The sequence below is a fragment of the Stegodyphus dumicola genome, chromosome 1, assembly GCF_044657685.1.
Source record: "Stegodyphus dumicola isolate Sdum_Otavi_A_Nest chromosome 1, ASM4465768v1".
NCBI classification, from domain to species: domain Eukaryota; kingdom Metazoa; phylum Arthropoda; class Arachnida; order Araneae; family Eresidae; genus Stegodyphus; species Stegodyphus dumicola.
The window spans coordinates 240,957,420-240,980,232 of NC_140768.1; the positions used below are offsets into that span (position 1 = coordinate 240,957,420).

The 22,813-nt window shown below is 34.1% G+C and overlaps 1 protein-coding gene across 4 annotated transcripts in view; it reads left to right on the plus strand.

Annotated features, from left to right (window-relative positions):
* The window catches only part of LOC118197159 (uncharacterized), a 74,190-nt gene that overhangs the window by 34,512 nt on the left and 16,865 nt on the right, over positions 1 to 22,813 (plus strand). For 3 of the 4 annotated variants that reach the window (XM_035368661.2, XM_085826804.1, XM_035368660.2), the window contains exons 2-4: positions 2,018 to 2,079; positions 8,925 to 9,023; positions 14,904 to 14,942. In XM_035368661.2, the coding sequence (XP_035224552.1) occupies positions 2,018 to 2,079; positions 8,925 to 9,023; positions 14,904 to 14,942 (200 nt within the window). The remainder of the gene's footprint in view (positions 1 to 2,017; positions 2,080 to 8,924; positions 9,024 to 14,903; positions 14,943 to 22,813) is intronic. The other variant, XM_035368663.2, reaches the window with a different exon arrangement.

Consider the following 22,813-nt stretch of genomic DNA (forward strand, 5'->3'; position numbering starts at 1 on the left):
AGATGATTTATTTAAAAGAAGAGGCTAGATATTTTAATTGTTTTTGTAGGCAGAATATCATCAAGGAATAGGAAGGAAAATCTTATATCAATAATAAAAGCATTTGAATAATGAGTTTATGAGCAAAACTGCTTTGGATAACGGGCATTCATATATGCTTAAAATGACTTCCAGGAAAATTGTTTCGATTTCACTAAACAGATACCGATAATAATTACTTATTTATTATATTAATTAGATAGATCTTCGAAAGTACAAAAATTTTTATAGTTAGATAAGTTTTACCTAGATGTTATGAAAATATTTGTATCTTAAATACATTACCAGTGAAAACACTGCAGCTAAAAATTTCGTGAGCGAAAATGTTTCTGAGAGAACAACCTGATGAAGGGTTATTTTAATATGGCAAAACATATGCGGGCTATCTGCTTTAGGGAAGGAATCCTTTTGTGGAGGACTTTCTAAGAAAAACTGGCTCGTATTCATGTTACGTGGGAAATGTGTGCATGTAATTATGGCAAGCCTCGAGGGCTATCTGCCTAAAGGGAGGGATGCCTTCGTGGAGGTTTTTCTAAGGGAAACTGGCTCGTATACACTTTACACATGGGTGTGACCACGAAAACACCCATGCAGTTAGCCCGTTCACGGGATTCGAACCTCGGACCGAACTACCAGTGTTCAGCGACTTTACCGCTCGGCCGCTGGTGGACCTGTTACATAGGAAGAAAACCACAAAAACGAACCATGCAGCCAGCCCATCCGCTGGGATCGAATAGATGTTGGACTGAATTTAGCGGTCTTAACCGTTCGGGCACTGGTGGGGCCCGCAACAGCGTTGTGAAAAGACATCGTCACGCAAATCATTCCATTAGAAACGAAAAGAAGGAATATACAGCGCAATTTTAAAACACGTACGTGCGAAGTATACTGCTTGGAAATAAAGCAGCTACAAATCATAGCTGTTTTAAGATATCATGCGAAAAATAAAGCACCTATAAAATGTCGTATTATAATAATAATATCACAGACATGTGTTTTCAGATTAAAAATTTTCGAATTTATATACCGCTGTTATAATATGTAATGCTAATTTTTGTACAAGAATAAAAACAATTTTTCCATTTTTATATAGCCCACGAGAAGTGGAATACGATAAGAAAACAAGAATTCCTTTTGCACTACAGCAAGCACGTGCTATGGCAAATATGTAGCTAGCTTTATACGCTATAGCAAACATGTTGCTAGCTTATAGACGGGGGACTATTATCCTGATTTCTCGTATATTTGGAATAATTTGGGATCTCAGGTTAAAGTGACGGTTAATTATGAAGTTTTGCCGGATTTTTAGATCTTTCTAAGTAGACTGCTTCTTATAAATGTCTTAAAATCTCTACTTTGCATACTATACTTTGAGGGCATAAACAATCCATATAAGACAGATACTTTAAATGCCATAAAGATAGAATTCAATGTTTTCTGGAACAGTACGTCGGCATTTCTGACAGTGAGACTAATGGGTAATATTAAAGCGGAAAAAAGGAAGGACCAGCAAAAAATAAAAGCATGTTTTTAAGTTTAAAAAGAAAAAAAAATATTATAAAATTATTTGCTTCTGTTACTTTTTAAAATTTTATTTTTAATTTCAGTGTGAGTAAAACTATTTATATTGTTAAAATGTAAAAATCCACATTTTTAATTTTAACAACTATTGCACTTTTGAGCACATTAGCTTTATATTAAATGATGAATCTCGCAACAACATAATCTTGGACATATATTTTCCTTTATTTTTACCTAAGTTTACTTAGTCATGAAAAACAGTTTAAAATGATATATCATAATTTGAAATGGCTGAAGCCTTCTATCGGTTTTTGAGTTTTCAGTTATTTAAGAAAACATCGGTACACATTCTTTATGATAATCGAAGTTTTACTGTACATTCTTTTCAAAGTATCAAAATATTCAAAGATTGTAATGAATTTTTTTTGTAATGAATTTCAAACTACGATTCTTTTAGCAGAAAATGGAGAACTGTTTTGGAAAAACTTCAGAGAATGCACTGTAGTTTTAAATAGAGAGGTAAGCTTTTTTTTTAAAAAAATTCTCTGTTTTCTGAACTTAACAAATTGTTTTCATAAATAACGTCATAATAGTATTCATTGTACAAATCTTGTAATTTGTAGTTCATTAATGCTTGGATTAATGTTTAAATTTATATATAAATTATTCGAATAGTGTAACGACAGTTTTCAATGCAAGGTTTAACAAATATCATTAACATATTATTTGAATAATAATACCATATTATTTTATCTTTGGCGTTCGATTTATAACTTTAGGGCGTAAATTTAACTTAAAGGGAATATTCAGCCTAACAACTACAATCGCAAGAGTTATCTTAACCTATTGGGGAGTTCTCGCTCTTAACAATACTCCAATTTAAAGCTGGCCTGGTTGCAATATCGCTAAAGTTCAAATCCTTATAAACAATGTACTGGTTCAAGCATGAGAATCTGATCTGTTTACACTGCAGCAGTTGAACGAAGATTAAAATCGAAACATCCAGAGCGTTTTATAATTGAAAGAAATGCTTCTTCTTAGTCTTTAAAACAGCATATTCATATTTATATAGCTTTCATACTTATTTGCTACATATTACATATCTTTAACATAAAAATATTGTAGAGTCTATGTCGTTTATATGGAGCATAAATTGTAGATCCTACTGAAGACGAAGTAGCGAATTTTTGCTATGTCTTTGAAGTGCATATACGTAGCCCAGAATATCAATATAAACTGAAGAGGTAGGCTAACACCAAATAGAGAGCTATTTCAAAATACGCAGCATAAACCCGGAACTAACTCCGCTACTACTCCTCACGAGTTCTTGAAACCGCAGCTTAAATACTGCTTCTGAACACATTTAGACTTTGCATACTACGTCATTAAAATTTACATTCCTACAAGAAACTGAAATCAGGAGGGAAAGGAAAGTCAAACTAAATATAATTGATTAGAATAAAGTAAGGTCTTTACAATATAACATAGCTTTTTAAGGAATAATAGGCACAAAATAAGGCTTACGCAAAAATAATCATCGAACACTAAACGTAACAACTTTTTACTCATTGTTGCCATACAACAAATCTTAGTAACTGTGCAAAAACATTAAATCATATTACTGCTCAGAAAACATTAATAATTATATAAGAATATTAAATTATGTTCCCAATACATTATTCCCCCACTAGTAACTGTGTTACAATTTAAGAGATTCTGGTAGTTGAATAATATAGCGTAAGCCACAGGGGTTCCCAATCCTACGCTTTCGGGCACCATGGCGCCCACCGATCGTTTAACATGTGCCCGCCGCTGTGCGATCACAGTAAAAATGTTTTAGTTTTCAATAAAACTCTATATTAAAGTTTTTCTTTTTCAACGATATACTTTCAGCATATTATTCTGCATATAATAACGATACCATAGAGTGGTCACACTATATGTATTTATTACAGACTGATTTTTAGATAAGTTAGACAAGGTTTATTTCTTGAATACTAAATATTATAATAAATTGGATAATATTATCATTATATAGAATAAGAAGACTTTTACCGAACCTTTTTCAAGTGCTGCAATCATACAAAACTTCCATCCTCAAACTTACTCATCTACGAAGAGAAATTAAACACAATCATAAAGGATTGTGTTTCTATTGCCAAGCAGAGGAAATCAACTAAATAAAATAGATTCCTTCTGTCAACAAGCGAAAGAGAGCATTTCCATGCATTGGCTGCCATCGAAACATTGACTGCATCAGGTCTCCGTCAAACAGTTATCGACAACAACACAAGAAACAGAGAATAACACTCAAGAATACAAAGGAGCGGAGACAAACACACAACATACGAAAACAAGAGAGCTGTCAATAAATACACAGCAAACTAGTACTTCAGGCGTTGCAATAAATACCGCTTTAGAAGCGAAACAGCAATCAGAACGTCCTCAAGTTAGCCTCTTGCCAAAAGCATTCACTAAAACATTTGCTGATGTAGTCCGATTCCAAAGAAGCCAAAGTACTATTATACAACCGAAAGGTAATCATACAATTGTTTCCTTGCGAGATGAACCTCAAGTCAAGATTCCAATTACAAAACTACAGGATGGTGTTGAAAAAGTTATCAACAGTCGTAGAGGAGGTGTTCAATCCACAACGTCTCTGAGTCCACTGACTCAAACGAACTCCTGGAGGAACTGTGCGCAATCACAAACTTACCCAAAATCAACTTCACTGTACTCTTCAGACTTAAGCAGCGAAGAGCAAAACATGTCCAATGGGTCGTTGAATGCGAGCCAACCAGCTTCGCAACAGCAATCAGACCACGAAGACTATTCCTTGGATGGCAAGCTTATGCCGTCACAGAATATACTGGCATCAAGAGATGCTATATATGTCAACAATTTGGACACACGCAGAATAAATGTCAGAGCACAAAGCCATTTTGTGCCTATTGCGCAGGGCATCACAGCATCCGAGAATGTCAAAGCGATCGGGCAAAATGTATTAACTGCGGTGATACAAACTACCGATACGGAGCAAAGTACGATTTCAAGCATCCTGCTGACAACAACCGAATGTCCCGAATACCAGCGGAGAGTGCGCTATGTCCGCAGTATCATTGAATACTAGTCACCATTTCCAAACGTCAAATCTCTCGTTCCAGCGGTAACATCAAGTCAGTTAAAATACTAATATTAATGAAAGTCAACGACATCGTTCTCGGGCAATAAACTACCTATATATAAATTTACGGAAAGCGAAAGCTACAACTGCGCATGCAATACACTACGTCACAGAATAAGAGATATATTTCATATTTATTCAAGATTCATATACGCGGAATGGCAAAGCCATAGGCTTCCCACTCAAATGGAATGTGTTTCAGAAGGAGAACAAAGATTTCCCTCCTCGAGCCAACTTAATTTGCACCAAGTCAGACAGAATGGTCACCATTGTAAAGAGACCATACTGCTGTTCTATTAGAAACACATAATCTGACGATTATTCTCACTTCAATATACTCTCCCCCCACATCAGAAATAAATGCAGCTACAGTATTCACGGACAGTTCACTAAAGCAGCACAAAATAGCTATCATCCTCTTTATTGTTAATTTCATGTATATAACAAAATTATTACTTTAAATGCTTAATATATGTTGCAATTATAATAAGTTACAAACCTGCTGGAATAAGTTACAAAGCACTGTAATACTATATTACCATACAAGGCCATGCTTATTTATTTAGTACAATGTATATAATCAAAATTGTTAAATCTAACCAATGTGTAATAAGTTCTGTTATAAGTAATACAAACTAATGTAACATGATATTGCCCTTGGATCACATGTAAATCTTGATATAATTTTTATATCTAAAATATTCTCATGCACGTAATCAAAATTACTTTATTATAAATGTAATGTAATATGTATATTTTAATTGTACATGTCTTTGTAAATGTAAGATTATGTACTATGTAACTTATTTGTAATATACAGTTATATGTAATATTATGTAATATGTAACATGCTGCATGAACCAAAGTATTATGGCAATGTAATATTTGCCAAAGTCCTTGTATGGCACTGTATTTTAAATCAGCTACTGCTGTTAGGGGTTCGTGTGGCCCCTCACCCTTCCCCATACCATCTTGGGATGTTCTAGACAAGGGGACGCGGCGCTATACCAGTTAACCGGTATGGTAGAGGGGTGATGCTCGCATCCTCCGTCACTTGCCACTTTTGAACGAAATAGAAATTGTGTTCAACACAGATAACATCACAAAGTGAAATGGGACCGTTCTCATTTTTTATTTGCACGCATTATTAACTCTATCCAACAATAAATTCGCCTTGACAAAGTAAATGGTGCCGCCGTCCAACAAATATATATAATATATAGAATGTGCCCTTAGGGAAAAAAGTTGGGAACCCCTGGCGTAAGCTAGCATTAGAATTAAATACACTAAATCCAATACAGCAAATCTTAATAACTATGCAAAGGCATTAAATCGTGTTGCCACTCAAAAAATCTTAATAGTTATGTAAAAACATTAAGTTATGTTCCTACTCCAACACTATAGTTAAATCATTCACTCGCAATTACAATCTATTTTCTGGCTTTTCATGATTACATTAAAAAATAGTTCTTGTTAAGACAGCAGTGATACGGCAAACTTGAAATTGATTTGAACACTTCAAAGTTAGGTTCAACTCCTATTTTTATACTAGAAAGCCCTGCGGTTGTACGAAATGACGGCTGTTCTAGATATTATAAATTGTAATTAAAATGATTTGTGCAAAGGTGTCTGCTAATTTAAACTGAATTACCCAGGGCAGGCGGAGAGGACGCCCCTTTGCTTACTGCCCCACGGGGTTTCTCCCTTTTACTTGCTTAATTGCTTAAAGTAGAGTGCAATAAAGGAAACCACTGGCGGTACATCTCCTAAGAACCACCGCTTGCTCAATCAATAAAGGGGATTTAAATAATGAAATGTTAATTCATATGTCAAAGATCTCTTTGTACACAACATTTCTTGTGTAGATCTTTCCATTATTTTTAAGCTTGCCTTGCAGAGGACCATCTATTATTTTTAATTTTACGTCCGTTCTTTCACGAACTCTTGAACAGGCAATATAAAGTTGACCGTGTCCAAATGCAAGCTCAGGTAACAAAATGCCAACACGCCTAAGCATTTGGCCCTGAGATATGGATGGTCATAGCAAAGGCAAGTTTTACAGGAAATTGTCTACGTCTCAATTGAAATGGCAACCCTGTGCCGTGGCAGCTTCACCCCATTGGCTAGTACAGTTACGCAAACAACCAATAAACTATCGGCGACAAACAGACATTTAAGCCGCATATATATATGGAGTGAAGTAACATCATCTCCTCCGAAACGGCTGGCTCCCGGGCTTAGCGAAGCACACCGTTGGATTCCGTAGCTCCGTGGCACGCCATTTTGACCATTCGCGTCTTCTTGGGACTTTAATTAGCCGGGATATTAATTAAAAACTAATTTTCCCCTTCGTTTTCCCTACATTTTCCACTTTCTTTTTTGGGTTTTCCCTATTACAGGGATTTGGCTACGTGCAAAATTCTTTTGTTTTCTCGAATATCTACGGAACGGCGCCGTGTTGAAATTCGAGACGCGTATCTTCGGATTCCAAAAACTTCTCCTAATCTATCGATACCGTTCTCATCTTCGTAGGACTTTATTCCGCCGAGATATTAATTAAAAACTGCGGAAACGTTAATTTCCGCGCTCATTTTTCCGAGTGGCAACAATAAACTATCGGTGACACACACTTTAGCTGCTTATATATATATAAAGAAGATTATTCCGCGTGCCTTTAAATTTCTTTACATTAAGTAAATTTCTTGTCTGAGTGATAATTATGATTTTGCCCATCAAAGATAGGAAAAGATTTATTTCAAAATATAACCGTTAGAGAAACTTGATAATAATTGTCAGAAATTTATAAATTGATTCTCATTAACATTACATTTAATGTGATAACATGATCTCATTTCGAAGGAACCCATGAAAAGTTCTACAGTGATGATTTGACAGCAGTATTTGTAAAGTATCGTATGTTAATTAACTCATTATATTTTATTTAAATTGTATTATCACTTCTAATTTGTGTTAGATGTTTCCGGGATGTTAATGAGATAAAGGTATTCAAGAACAGAGCTGTTGGAAATAGAGAGAGAGCATTTTTGCAACGACGTGACCATCGCCACTCCAATAATGCGTGAATAATCGGCTAGCCTTTTGCTAGCCGAATTATTCGCGCATTAGTATGAATTTGAATCGTGTTCTGCTGTTATAATATAATCTCCAGCATTAAATTACTTTTAAATTTTATATTCACATTTCTGTTATTTGAAGTCCCTGAAAGTAGCGAAGTACTTTAATATTTGCAAGCACAAGCTATGCATTTGTTGCATTTAAAATTTTAAGTAAAATGTTTGCTTTTTATTTAAAATATTGTCTATTGATTGGATTGGATTATTCAATTATGGCAAAGCACACGAGGGCTATCTGCCTAAAGGGTGGGATGCCTTCGTGGAGGATTATTATTATTATTATTATTTAGTAATTGTTGTTTCCGTAGATGAGATGATACTTTACTTGACAGTTTCACTAGAATTCGAGAATTCTAGAGTGGTAAAACATATGGGATTTCACTCTATAAACCCATATGTTTTACCACTCTAGCTCCTGTAACATTAAGGGACCGCAAATCTCTCTTCATGTCAAAAATAGCAATCCAGCGTGCTACAGCAAAGAGGTTCTAGATAGATTCAGATTCCGATTAACCAAGCTTAGGGCTTAGAGAAAGCATTTCAGTTGGCTAAACTGGGTTTAAAGCGTAAAATATTCTACCTCTAGTTAGGAAGAACGATCCTGGATGTATAGTATGTGCTCAGTTTTCGTTTGTAAATAATGCTCGTTGCTCTTATGTATTCGTATACTTCGTAAGGTTCTACACTCTTATGCAAACTTTAACAAAAAATTCTTTCCGAAATTCAAATTTGAATATCAGTGTAGTTTATTAGTTCTTCTAAACAGTGTTTACTATAAATAAAATTTTTTATTTATTGGAAAAATTTATTGCTGATGTAATACTTTATAAGCTATGCTACACTGAAATAAAGTATTGAATAATTTATTATGAAGTTAAAAAAAAAAAAAAAAAAAAAAAAAAGAAGAAGAAGACAACAATCACGGGGACTAAAATAGTGGTTAATGCAGTCACGTACTTTTCTGTTTCAATTAAACAATAGCATGATGTTTAAGAAATTTTCATCTAAAGTTCTAAACTAAACATAAAACATACCTTCTATTACAGTTTCTGACTGCTTTGCAAGAATGTATTCCAATAAATGATGAAACCGAATCACAACAAACGAGGCTGAAAGTATGTTCCGATCCCCCTCTTTGGGCAAAGGTAAAATGTTTTGTAACACTTCTGTTCAAATTTTTAAAATGTTAGAAAATTCGTGCATAAAAATGTACATCTTATTTTTAGGTGTAAAGAATTGTACGTATGTATGTTAAATTTAGAAATTTCTTTCCCTCTTTTCATTCAGAATTTCATGTCAAATTGAATATTTATTAATATTTTAATGACGAAATTTATTCTTTGTTTAATATTAACATCAAGAGAAAAAAGCTCATTGAACTCTGCAGTTACATATGACGAGAAGTTGCTTGTTTATATGCAGCTTTATGGAAGATAGCAAAATCAAAGTTTTCTAGTTTATTCCAACCAAAATTTCGTAATACTTCCTTACTTCTGAAGAACAGAAGATCGCTATTTCTTCATTAAACGAGAGGAAATTTAACTGGGAGCATCTGGTCTGCTAAGAATGGAACAAATAATACATCTAAAAATTCGAAAAGTTGTGGCAAACGTATATTTCTTAGCCTGCAGTTTTTTAGGTTTTCTGAATCTCTTCAGTGCTATTAAACCATGACCTTTGAAATGAGACTTCAATTTAGGGTAAAGAAAGTAATATGAAGGTGCTACATTTCAGGAATAAGGGGGCCTGATGCGAATTGTGATACACTTGTTCACTAAAACCTCCTTGATGGGAATGAAATCGTGTGTTGGTGCGTTTTCAAGCAGCATAAATCGGTTTTTAGATTGATGGTTTTCAGTCCTAACGTAGTGAATTCTTTTTTAAAAGTCTTTTCATTACGTCTTTTTAAAATATGGAGTTCATTATCTGTTCCTCAAGAGCAGTTGCTAGTAAATCATTGTGAATCATTCCTTTCCAACTAAAATCGATCACCAACTTGATATTCACTCGAAATGAAACCAAAGTTTCTGTGAACGTGATAAATTATCTCTAGCTTACTGGAATTATATCTAGTATTCGATTCAGATCCTAACATGAAGGAATTCGATGCTTTTTCAGTTCTGTGATCAATGTGTGATTCTGTGACGCGTGAGAGTCAAGCGAGAACAAGTTTTCATGATCTTCCAAGACAGCAGTGTTATAGAGTTTTTGTGTACTGTTTGTGATCATACACTCTTAAACCCTATGTGGAAGACTAAGTAGCGAATTATCGCTATGTTTTTAAGAATAAATACCGCAGATTACCTTTCATCTGAAAGTTTTAAATAACCTTTTTATTTAAACTAAATTAAAACAGGTGCACGCACTTCGTACTCCCAAATCATCACCACTTGTGGCTATGTAACAGAAAATAAGAATGTAACTTCAATAGTAAATTAAGATAATATAATGACTGGTTCATTAGCTTAAACTAACGCTAAATAAACTGCACACTGCAAAGCCGAGCCGATAAAAATATCAATATAAACTGAAAGGTGTCAAACACCGAACTAGAGAGCTAATCTTAACTCGCAGCATAAACATTGGAACTAAATCCGCTACTACTCTCTTGAACTCTTGAAACGCAGCTTAAATATTGCTTCTGAAACACGTTTAAAATTTACATCTACGCCATACAAATTTACATTCCACAGGAAACTGAAATCAGAAGGAAGAGGAAAGTCAAACTAAAAGTAACTGATTAGAATAAAGTGAAACCTTACAGTGTGTTCAACTGATGTTAAGCTGTCTTTCGATGGGCCTGATGCGAATTGTGATACACTTGTTCACTAAAACCTCCTTGATGGGAATGAAATCGTGTGTTGGTGCGTTTTCAAGCAGCATAAATCGGTTTTTAGATTGATGGTTTTCAGTCCTAACGTAGTGAATTCTTTTTTAAAAGTCTTTTCATTACGTCTTTTTAAAATATGGAGTTCATTATCTGTTCCTCAAGAGCAGTTGCTAGTAAATCATTGTGAATCATTCCTTTCCAACTAAAATCGATCACCAACTTGATATTCACTCGAAATGAAACCAAAGTTTCTGTGAACGTGATAAATTATCTCTAGCTTACTGGAATTATATCTAGTATTCGATTCAGATCCTAACATGAAGGAATTCGATGCTTTTTCAGTTCTGTGATCAATGTGTGATTCTGTGACGCGTGAGAGTCAAGCGAGAACAAGTTTTCATGATCTTCCAAGACAGCAGTGTTATAGAGTTTTTGTGTACTGTTTGTGATCATACACTCTTAAACCCTATGTGGAAGACTAAGTAGCGAATTATCGCTATGTTTTTAAGAATAAATACCGCAGATTACCTTTCATCTGAAAGTTTTAAATAACCTTTTTATTTAAACTAAATTAAAACAGGTGCACGCACTTCGTACTCCCAAATCATCACCACTTGTGGCTATGTAACAGAAAATAAGAATGTAACTTCAATAGTAAATTAAGATAATATAATGACTGGTTCATTAGCTTAAACTAACGCTAAATAAACTGCACACTGCAAAGCCGAGCCGATAAAAATATCAATATAAACTGAAAGGTGTCAAACACCGAACTAGAGAGCTAATCTTAACTCGCAGCATAAACATTGGAACTAAATCCGCTACTACTCTCTTGAACTCTTGAAACGCAGCTTAAATATTGCTTCTGAAACACGTTTAAAATTTACATCTACGCCATACAAATTTACATTCCACAGGAAACTGAAATCAGAAGGAAGAGGAAAGTCAAACTAAAAGTAACTGATTAGAATAAAGTGAAACCTTACAGTGTGTTCAACTGATGTTAAGCTGTCTTTCGATGGGCCTGATGCGAATTGTGATACACTTGTTCACTAAAACCTCCTTGATGGGAATGAAATCGTGTGTTGGTGCGTTTTCAAGCAGCATAAATCGGTTTTTAGATTGATGGTTTTCAGTCCTAACGTAGTGAATTCTTTTTTAAAAGTCTTTTCATTACGTCTTTTTAAAATATGGAGTTCATTATCTGTTCCTCAAGAGCAGTTGCTAGTAAATCATTGTGAATCATTCCTTTCCAACTAAAATCGATCACCAACTTGATATTCACTCGAAATGAAACCAAAGTTTCTGTGAACGTGATAAATTATCTCTAGCTTTTTTCAATTTTTCAGCAACAGTTGCTGAAAGCTTTCGATGTTCTCATTCGCTCGAGAACATTCCCGGGTAGGGCCGAACCCGCGAAGGGCAACATTCCCGAGTTCTTCGTCAACAACTTTGCATTAGTCGTGAAATCATCCATATCAAGGAAAAATATTCAACCATGTTAATGTTTGATCCCTAATATTTCATACGTCTCCGTTGCTCTTTCTGCTCTTCAGAGCAAAATAAGTAAAAAAAAAAATTAAAAAAAATAAATAAATAAATAAATAAATAAAATCAGAGCTAATATTACCTCAGCTATCCGTTCATGACAACAGATGTTCACTGGATCAAAGCAAACGATTAACTTCTTAGAACACTCTGTCCGTAGGCAGAAAATATTTTAGAAAATGCAAGTTGAAATCCCATAATGATAAACGTTGTCGGTTATTGTTAGCAGATTTGTAGAAAAATTAAGATTATAAGTTCAGGGTATTAGTACTTAGAAAAATTATGTAGGATTAAATTAGGAAAATCATTAGGTATTTTCAAGCGGTGATAACAGCATTTGAATTTGATTTATTGCTAACCAGTTTACTTCACATTTTGCACTTCATCGTTTCGAACTCAAAGCCTTCATTTATTTTTTCAAGCTTGTAAGGTTTTAATTTAATTTTCTAATAGTTTATTTTTATTTTGGAAGAAATTTTCCCTTTACCTTCTAGTTTCATACCTACGTTTCCCTGCCAGAATGAGCTTCTGGGCTTACAATTTATGCAAATAAGGTAGAAACGAATATTTAAGTTGAAGTCTGGGATACTTTAGTATGAGAAAGTGTTCTGCTATTCGGTCACGTTCTTGTTATTAGTTTAAGCGTGCTATTCTACGGCCGTACTTAATACGTGCCTGCTAACCTACACCGGTTATCCTTAATTAGGGGCCAACTCGTCGAGTTTCATTCTGTGCATCTTCGGCTGCTTAGTTTTTATCATTATTCATCGTTCATCATTAATTTAGCATTAGATTAGTTTTATATTTTCTATTTTTATTGATGGCCAAGTGGCGGCTTCCTGTAAGCTAGAGAGGGACCTTCTGTAAATATATTTTGAGTTGGGTAATTTAATTCCTTCTCCGGAGTTGTTACTTACTCACAAGCGAATAGTCGTTACATAGTTCTTCAATATTCTGGCCTTCAAGGAACTCTATTTTAGCTTAATATTTTGTAATTTTAAGCTTACAGGCTTAATATTTTGTGTTGTTAAATACAAATATGAATACTTCGAATCCTGGAAAATAAAATTGTCTAAAGGGTCGTTTGTAATGAAATTTAAACAATTTAAAATAGAAACTATACTATTTTACATTTTAAGTCTCCTTCAAAAGTAACACAGTAACTAAGCAAAGAATTAGCTATGCGAATTTATTTGAATCAAATAAAAGACTATAAATAGTTATGTGACTTGCTTTAAACTATATATATTTAGGGAATTTTAACATAAACATCTAAAATAAATTTACTGAGTATTAATGCTTAGTTTTTTAAAGTTATAGAGTTGACTAGTCATTAATTTTTTGCCTGAGGTAACAGGGTTGCATAACTAAAATATTGGGGTTATTTTTGGGTAAATTTACGTAAAAGTTATTAGCATATTGAGACTGAAGGCAAGCATTAATGCTGCGTGTTAATTATAGTGTTATTTAGCAGTCCATTCGGTACAAAAATAGAATTTCTTGATTAAGACTTAAGATTAAGCAATAGTTTATTTTATTATAAAACACGTTCGGTAGGTGTTTAACATGTATTTATATATAAATCAAGAGAAATTGTGAAGTAAATATAAGTATGTTTAGCTAAACGTTGAACTAAAATAGCTCTGCAAATGAAATCGTAGTATTATTAAGAATGATTAAGAAAGTAATTTCAATAAATAAACATGAGAAAATCCGAGCAGATGCATGTTTTAGTTTGTTAAATGAAGGATTGGAAATAATTCTGTGAGAGTCCGATCTTAACAGTAAAATAACGAAGGCTAGCAATGCTTCAATTAAACGCACACTTACTTTTTTCAAGTATTTTTAGCCTTTCATTAATCTAACTTATGATCTATATAAGGGAATATGCATGAGTCATGTAAAATGTATAGTTAACATTTATGTTTCATTATGCAAGAAGATTTAAAAAGAAAATTGAAATCAAACCCATTTTAGTTGCATTATTTTGTTCTTTTATTGATAAAACTTACGGTAGTAAGTAATGTTTTTGAAACTTATAAATTTCACAGTGACAAAATTTTAGGCTTGATTTCCTACAAAAGATGTGAGCGGCTTTCAAAGGACAAATGATTTTTTCATTCGCAATGAAATACTATGAAAAATTTGTTTCGTTATTGAAAATAAAGTGCTTTTTTATGGCGGGTACTAGCCAGCCACCAGTAAGGCCAGAAGCGGTGGTCGTTTTATTATAGAGGCACCTAACAGATGGCCACCATAACCTTCTATTGAAGGCACAGGCAATTTATAGTCATGCATTCTCTGGTATCCGAGGCCGGGACCTTCGGTATGGCAGATAAAGTCACTAACCACTTTCCCGTCTGAGCCGTATTGTAAATGGAGTTAGATTGCACATATTTCATTTAAGACTGTACATACTATTTATCGCTTTTAAAGCTACTTATTCTAAAATATTCTTATTTAAAATATTAATAACAACATACTAAATTCGTTTTAAAACGAAATTTTCCATTCGATTTATAAAAAATCGAATCAAATTATTTTTCTTTTCCCATTTTCCACGTGTTAAAATAATCAGATATATAGATGACATGATTTATATAGTCTTTCATTTTAGAAAATAACCGTTTCAAAATTTTTTTTTCAGATGATGAGCTGTTTAAATGATCAGTTGATTAGCTTGCAGGTAAGAAGCTTATAAGATTTTAAAACTAAAAGTTATTTTAATCAAGCAATGTGCATCTTGATCTAAAATTTATATCGATAAATCATTATAAAAGGTGCTACAGAAAAATGAAGAGTATGAAACATAATATTGTATTCATAAATTACAAATCAGTAGTATGTTCTTCACTTAGGAAGTTATATGCTGACACAGACATTCGTTTTGCAGCACTGCTGCTGGAGCGTTTGAAACGGAATCACATTCAGTTGGTCGTTTAAGCTTATATCAGACATAAGAACTCGAAACGTAATAGCAATTTCTCCTAGAAATTTGTTCGCCTAGTTCAAACTGCAATCAGACTAGGCCCCAATTCGCAACCGTTTACAACTGACTCGAAAATAACTGTCGTTCGATATTATTCCTTGCATAGGCCAACCAATCAGACAGAAGACAGAATTACGGGAACTAACATCATAATCTAACTACGTATATAAAATTCTCAGAATCAAAAGCTCATCGAAAACTTGCATTAGATGATGTTTGAGGAAATTCGTCAGTTTGGTAATTGTTTAATAGCTTTTTAGATACTGTCTACAGAGCCAAGACGGTGCCCATTCATATGAATTTTCAATCTGGAAAATAGTAAAATATCTCATCATGCCGAACTGCTGAAATGTCATTTTGAATACAAAATTCAGAAATGCAGAGCACTATATAGCAGGGTGATTACAGAAGTGCAACATGAAAGTACCTATAGAAGTTTCCGTCACACAAAAATTAATTCTATTTTCGGAACGTGTATACGAGCCAGTTTCCCTTAAAAATTCCTCCACGAGGCATTACTCACCTTAGGCATATAGCCCTCGAGGCATTGCAGTAATCACATAAACCAAACCAAACCAAACCAAACCATATATTTTCGGAACCTTTTCGAAATTTTGAGTATTGACTCCGTTTATCCTTGGGCATAACTTTCTGGTAAAACGTCCCCTGACAGTCGACAAAGCAAATCAGCAATCAGCAGTGATATGATTTAAAATTATTCATCCTTGCTTTCTTAAGACGTGGTGAGTTTCTTCCATGCTACTTATGGTTCTGATGTTTCATTTTTGGATCTCAATAGAAAATCTAGGATATGCCACTCGTTACCAATTTCTCGAGATAAATCCACAGCACAAAATCCGAACAGGTGCATGTTTTAGTTTGTTAAATGAAGGATTGGAAATAATTTTGTGAGAGCCCGATCTTAACAGTAAAATAACGAAGGCTAGCAATGCTTCAATTAAACGCACACTTACTTTTTTCAAGTATTTTTAGCCTTTCATTAATCTAACTTATGATCTATATAAGGGAATATGCATGAGTCATGTAAAATGTATAGTTAACATTTATGTTTCATTATGCAAGAAGATTTAAAAAGAAAATTGAAATCAAACCTATTTTAGTTGCATTATTTTGTTCTTTTATTGATAAAACTTACGGTAGTAAGTAATGTTTTTGAAACTTATAAATTTCACAGTGACAAAATTTTAGGCTTGATTTCCTACAAAAGATGTGAGCGGCTTTCAAAGGACAAATGATTTTTTCATTCGCAATGAAATACTATGAAAAATTTGTTTCGTTATTGAAAATAAAGTGCTTTTTTATGGCGGGTACTAGCCAGCCACCAGTAAGGCCAGAAGCGGTGGTCGTTTTATTATAGAGGCACCTAACAGATGGCCACCATAACCTTCTATTGAAGGCACAGGCAATTTATAGTCATGCATTCTCTGGTATCCGAGGCCGGGACCTTCGGTATGGCAGATAAAGTCACTAACCACTTTCCCGTCTGAGCCGTATTGTAAATGGAGTTAGATTGCACATATTTCATTTAAGACTGTACATACTATTTATCGCTTTTAAAGCTACTTATTCTAAAATATTCTTATTTAAAATATTAATAACAACATACTAAATTCGTTTTAGAACCGAAATTTTCCTTCCCAAGTTTTCTTTTTACTTTTCACTAACCTAACATTACGCCTTATAATCTTTATACAGTACAACAGAATCGCTTTTAGTAAAGTTCTGAGATATCTTACATACATGAGCCATCCACGTATCCTTAGTGTTGTTGCTGGGGATGTTATGATGTTGCAGATGTATGCGTATACCTTGCTTGCCCTTTTAAGTGCTGGATGAGCATGTCATTCACTAACATTTCATAATTGTTTGGATAATGTCATTCATCGAAGTAGCTGGTGGGAGTGCGAAGATGAAATACTGATTGAATGATTGCCTTTTGCTCAATACGAATATGCAGTGGTGTTAGACCTTCTAGGATATTAATCAATGCAGTTGCTGTTGTTCGAAATGCTCTTGTGACATTTAGCTCAAATGGGCGCTGGACACTGAGAAGATGTTTTAGTTTCATCCCTTGCGTCGGCTGGGCACAGACTGGATTATTGGATTATTTAATTTAATTATGGCAAAGCACACGAGGGCTATCTGCCTAAAGGGAGGGATGCCTTCGTGGAGGACTTTTTAAAGGAAACTGGCACGTATACACGTTACACATGGGGAAAACCACGAAAACATCCATGCAACTAGCCCGTTCGCGGGAGGGCCCAGACTGGAGCAGCATATGTAACTTCTATATAACCATTTCTATTCTTTCTATGATAGTTGAGAAGGCAATCTTTTGAATGTGTGAATTTAGTGCGAAGTTTTTGGGTTAGTGTGACTAATACATTGCTTGAGTTCCTTAATGTGAGTGGATCTAAGTCAGTCTTCGATCCCACGTAAGGCCCAAATATTTTAATTCTTTCACAGTTTTAATTCTGCTGCTGCTGACTATAATTCCTAGAATAATACTGCTCTTAACTCCCTTTATTTGGAATTATAAAGACCTTGGATTTGTCTTCTGAGATGGTCAATTTGCATTGCAGAAATCATATGACTGCTGAGAGAGTCTGAGTTCCATGTATCTTCAGCTCGTTTTTAGATTTCCCCCCGACTATGAAGGCAAAATCATCTGCGTAAGCTATTACCTGCATGTGCTGGTAGCAGGTGTAGCAGTTAATATGCTACTGAAGGTCAAATTCTATAAGACTGGACTGACACATGATCTTTGCGAGCATCCTCGTGGTGTGTGTTTGCGTTGTAGGATGCCATTGTCATGCATAACGATCTGCTCGCAGTTCGCGAGGTAACTGCCGAAGGCTTGATATATGTTTGCTAGGCATCTTGCTTGTTTGAGTTCATGTCTAATACCTGGCCATTACAAATATCGAATGCACTCTTAAGATCGAGGCTGAGGATGGCTGTGTGGCCAATCTGCCTATCCTCTATGACGCTGCTTCCATAATCATGAGTGTATGTGTGAAAACTTTCCCTTCTCTAAACGTGTATTGGTTGTTGCTGATTCTGTTGCCTTTGTGTAGGTGATACTTCAAGGGTTAACTAGAAGTTTTCATATACTTTTCCTAGCTCTGAAAGCATACATATGACATATTGGATGGTAGGAGTCAGGGCTACTAGGATATTTGTTGTGTTTAAAGATGAATATTACTTGTCCAACTTTGAAATCAGTGAAGAAGAGTCCGGCATGCAGAAGCGTGTTAAAGAATGTTAAGAAAGTGCTGGAAAACTTTTATATATAATTTTATAATTAATATTACGTAATTTATACGTCTGGGGCAGGCGATTTCTTGAAGATCTGTTGTATTTCTTCTTTTGTGAATTTTTTATCATTTATGACTGTTGTATTGTTTGCACGAATGCGCTGTTGCTTCATTGTGTCTTCTGAAGTAGTCTGCTGGGAAGACAGCATCTAGGACATTGTTGAGTGTATCTGTCATTTCTGGTATTATTTGTATTCGCAGATTCTTGAAGACGGAATTGCTAAGGATTGTAGACCTTGTTAATAGCAGTCTTGTGAAAAATGCCTTACGTGACTAATTGTTTAGTGCAAAACTCGTTCCAGCTTTGAATTTTAGTACTGATGATTATTCTTTTGTAGACTGCGCTTTCCTTTCTAAACGATTCTTAAGTAGTAGTTGGAATATTCAATCATTTCTCTGTTTTCAAGTCTGCGGCTTAGTGCTCTGCATTTGTTTTGCTGCGAGCGGAGATCTTTGGTTTGCCAATTAAGAGTATATAGTGTTTTTACTTGTCTGCTTGGGAGTATTTCCTCACATACGTTGCGAAACATCCTTAGCAGTTGCACTGTGAATACGTTTACGGCTTCACTTGTAGTGCTTTCTGTAATCTGACATGATTATGGAAAGCTTTTGTCGAATGCGATTGTTGAAGATGTTAATGTTAACCTGGGAGATTGTAGCGCTGAACTCTGGTTGCAGAAGTGGCCTGATTTATTGTAAAGTTGATGATGGAGTTATTGGGGAGGGGATTCCGTTCTTCATCCACTGCCCAGAATGGAACAAAGTTGCTGGCCTGTTGTATGGTGATCATAAAATCTGGCCAGCCTCTGCCATTATGGTGATATGCAGCGTCAGATTGGTTAAAGCTATGTAATCCTCGAACTCTTGAACCTTTTGGATAACTAACTGCGTATCCCCAGCTTGTACTATGTACTCGCGTAAGCCAACCAATCAGATATCACGAAAATTAAAATTCGAGGAACTAGTTCATTCGACGCACTGTTGAGGGCAGGTAGCAGATATAATGCCAGTTGTATGCTTCAGAATCTAAATTATCAAATGAAAATGTGATTCAGTAATAAAAGAGTTGCTTACCTTGCCACAACTGAAACTAGATTCGTTTTATTTTCAAAACCATTATATATATATATGGGGGGGGGGAGATAAAGATGATATCCTTCAGTAAATAACACTTCCGTACGTCTTCTACACCACAGACACACATTTATTGATACATAAAAAAAGCTACAGATTGAACTGAATAACAGTGCCGTTACGTCTTCTTGCGCTTGTAGATACAAATAAAATTCTGCATCACTTTTTGTATTTTAAATAGCCACTCGGCGCCTACTCGCGTTCGCTATCATTGTGAAGTTCTTTTTTTACCATCTTCGCGTGGAATCTCTCTGACATCCTTCTCTTTCACCTCGCTTTCGCTGTCGGCGAGCAGGTGATGCCCTCTGATGGCTGTGGAACTTGCGGGTCTCTCCCATATATATATATGGAATGAAATTGGAAGAAGCTCATTGTAATAACTTGGTGTGGTAGATGGATTCATAAACCAGAAATTTTATAGCATAGCCGAATTCAATAGTTTCATTTTTATTCATCGTTGGCATACATTTTAATTTAACCCAACACAAATCAAATTGGTGATACAGAGCCTTGTTCTGAAAGAATTTTTTTGCATCCGATAAACTTGAAAAATATATTTTTTTGAAAGCAGTAGGCATAATATTCGGATGCTCCGTTAAGATTTTATCGTATTTCAGGAATAATTGCGCAATACAGATCAGATGAGGGATCACTTTTCAGAATTGTAGGAAGTAAAGATTGTATTAGAAGTTATCGCTTTACTATTTTTAGAGTGAAGAGGGGAGCATGCTGAAATTGAAAAGAGGAGTTAAAGGGCTATTGTTAATTTATTATTAGAAAAGTAAATATTTTATAATTTACATATGTGTAAGATAAAAAATATTTAAATGAAAATTATAACTTACATTAACAATAGTCCCCCTAATTCTTAATTTGAATTGGGTATTTCCTCTTTCTATTCTAAAAATAGCAATTCTTTATATTAACTTTTCCTGGACTGCGTAGTTTCAAAGTTAATCATTTTCCTGCCATCTTACATAATACACAGGTATGCAGATATGTTACGCTCTATCACGTCTTCGATAACTGAAATTTTCTACAGCTTACGCTTCTTTTGAATGCAAAGCTCCTTCTTTCGCTTTTGCCTTCGCTCTTGCTAATATACGACACTCGAATCTCTGTGTCGTCCATTGCCTGAAAACATGGGCTAGGGGTGCATATTGTATCTATAGTGATGAGAATCAGGCATTGCATCTAAAGAATTGCTTTATCAAGAAATAAAATTTATGTGGCGAATCTGCTCCCCAACGTCTGTCTTCAGGTTTCATCTCTTCACCTATGCAGTAAATAATCTCCAAGTTACTAAAACGCAACAAACCATCGGCAATCCATTGCAGCTATTTCCAAATCATGATATTACATATACATATAAATTATGATGAAAAATTAAAGCACAGAATCTTCAATCTAGCAATCTTATTCTGACATTCGAAATGAAATAAACTAATATATAAAAATAAGCATGAAAGAAACAAAATCAGTTGTGAATTGAAGTAATTTTTTAAAGTGAAAATGTGCTGAGAAATGTCACATTCTAGCCTAAACAAAAGGTTTAAAGAATTCAAAAACTGATATGTAAATATAATATAAATGTCATTATAAAAAGTAATGATATATGAAATTATAATTGTCAGTTGCAATAAATTTAGAGAGTAAAGAAGTCCCTTCAAATGCAATTTCAATTCCCTTTAATATCCCCAAGAATATCTTTTATAAAAAAACTTAGGAATACGGTATTTACTCGCGTTTTTTTACCAATTATAACTTTAGAAAATCGAGAGATTATAATTACGTGGTGTATACCATTTTTAATAGGAAAGTTCAAATAGAGAATATATATCAGCATCCCCTATACCGAAAATGTTAAATTGGCCATTTTCGATGTACCTTTTCTCAAAATCTACTCTAGATGCACGCTTAAAATTTTTTTGTGTAATTAAAGTATACCTATCTAATTATACTGAAATGAGCTTTTGAAACATTTTGAATTTTGGAGTAAATTGCAGAATATTTTGTTAGGCATAGTAAAATTTACCACTTTTCTCACACACACACACACACACACACACAAAAAAAAAAAAAAAAAAAAAAAAAAAATTAAAAAAATTTTTTTTCTTAGTTTATCACAAAAAACTCATTTCAGTAAATATTAGGAAACCATATATGCCATAAAAGGTTAGATACCTGTGAGCAGTGGTTCCTGAGTAAAGGTACATCGAGTACAAAAAAATCACGTTTGGAGAAAAACGCGTTTTTATGTAAAAATCCTCATTTATCAAAGCATTCGATGACAAATTAAAACTAGATTTTTTACAGTTCTAATTTTCGTAGAGATTAAAGAATAGTATTTTTAGAAAGATAAAAGTGTAGAGAATTTGAAAATGCTAAAATCCGAAATCACCGTTTTTTGAAGATTTTTGGGTTGCAACAGCCCTTAAGAATCCCACATGTGCAACAGCCCTTAAGAATCCCACATGAATACGTAGACGTACTAATATTGCTGTTACGTATATTTTTAAGTAGTCAGTTACAAAAGATATTTCAATATTATTTTATTTCTAGTCAATGTGTTTTCTAGTCATGTTTAAGCATTTTGAATTATTATCATAAACCAGAAGCTTCTAAACTGTATGCTGAAGAAGCTATGAGAAAAATTACTAGATTGGGGATATGCAAGTAAATAGGATATAATTTAAAATTAAATAAAAAATGCCGCAAATTTGTTACTTAATGTGCGTAAAACAGTTACGTGTAAGACAAGCAAATTTAAATATAAGAATTGATATATTTCTTTATTTAGGCGAAAAATATGACTTAGATCGACTTGCATTCATATAAAATTTTCAGAACATCTGCTTCTGATATATTTCTTTTTCATTTGAGCTGTTGAAAAGCATTTCTTTGCTTATGCAAACGAATAACTAAAATAAGAAGAAAACTGCATTCCAAGAAACGAGAAAAGGCAGACTTGTATTTTGGAGAATTTCCTCTTTGTAAAGAAAGCTGCAAATTGAAATGCATTGCATAAAGTGATGTTTCTGACAGTGTAAGAACAACATGACAAAACTTTTCTTTTAGCGGATAAATGAGTACAGA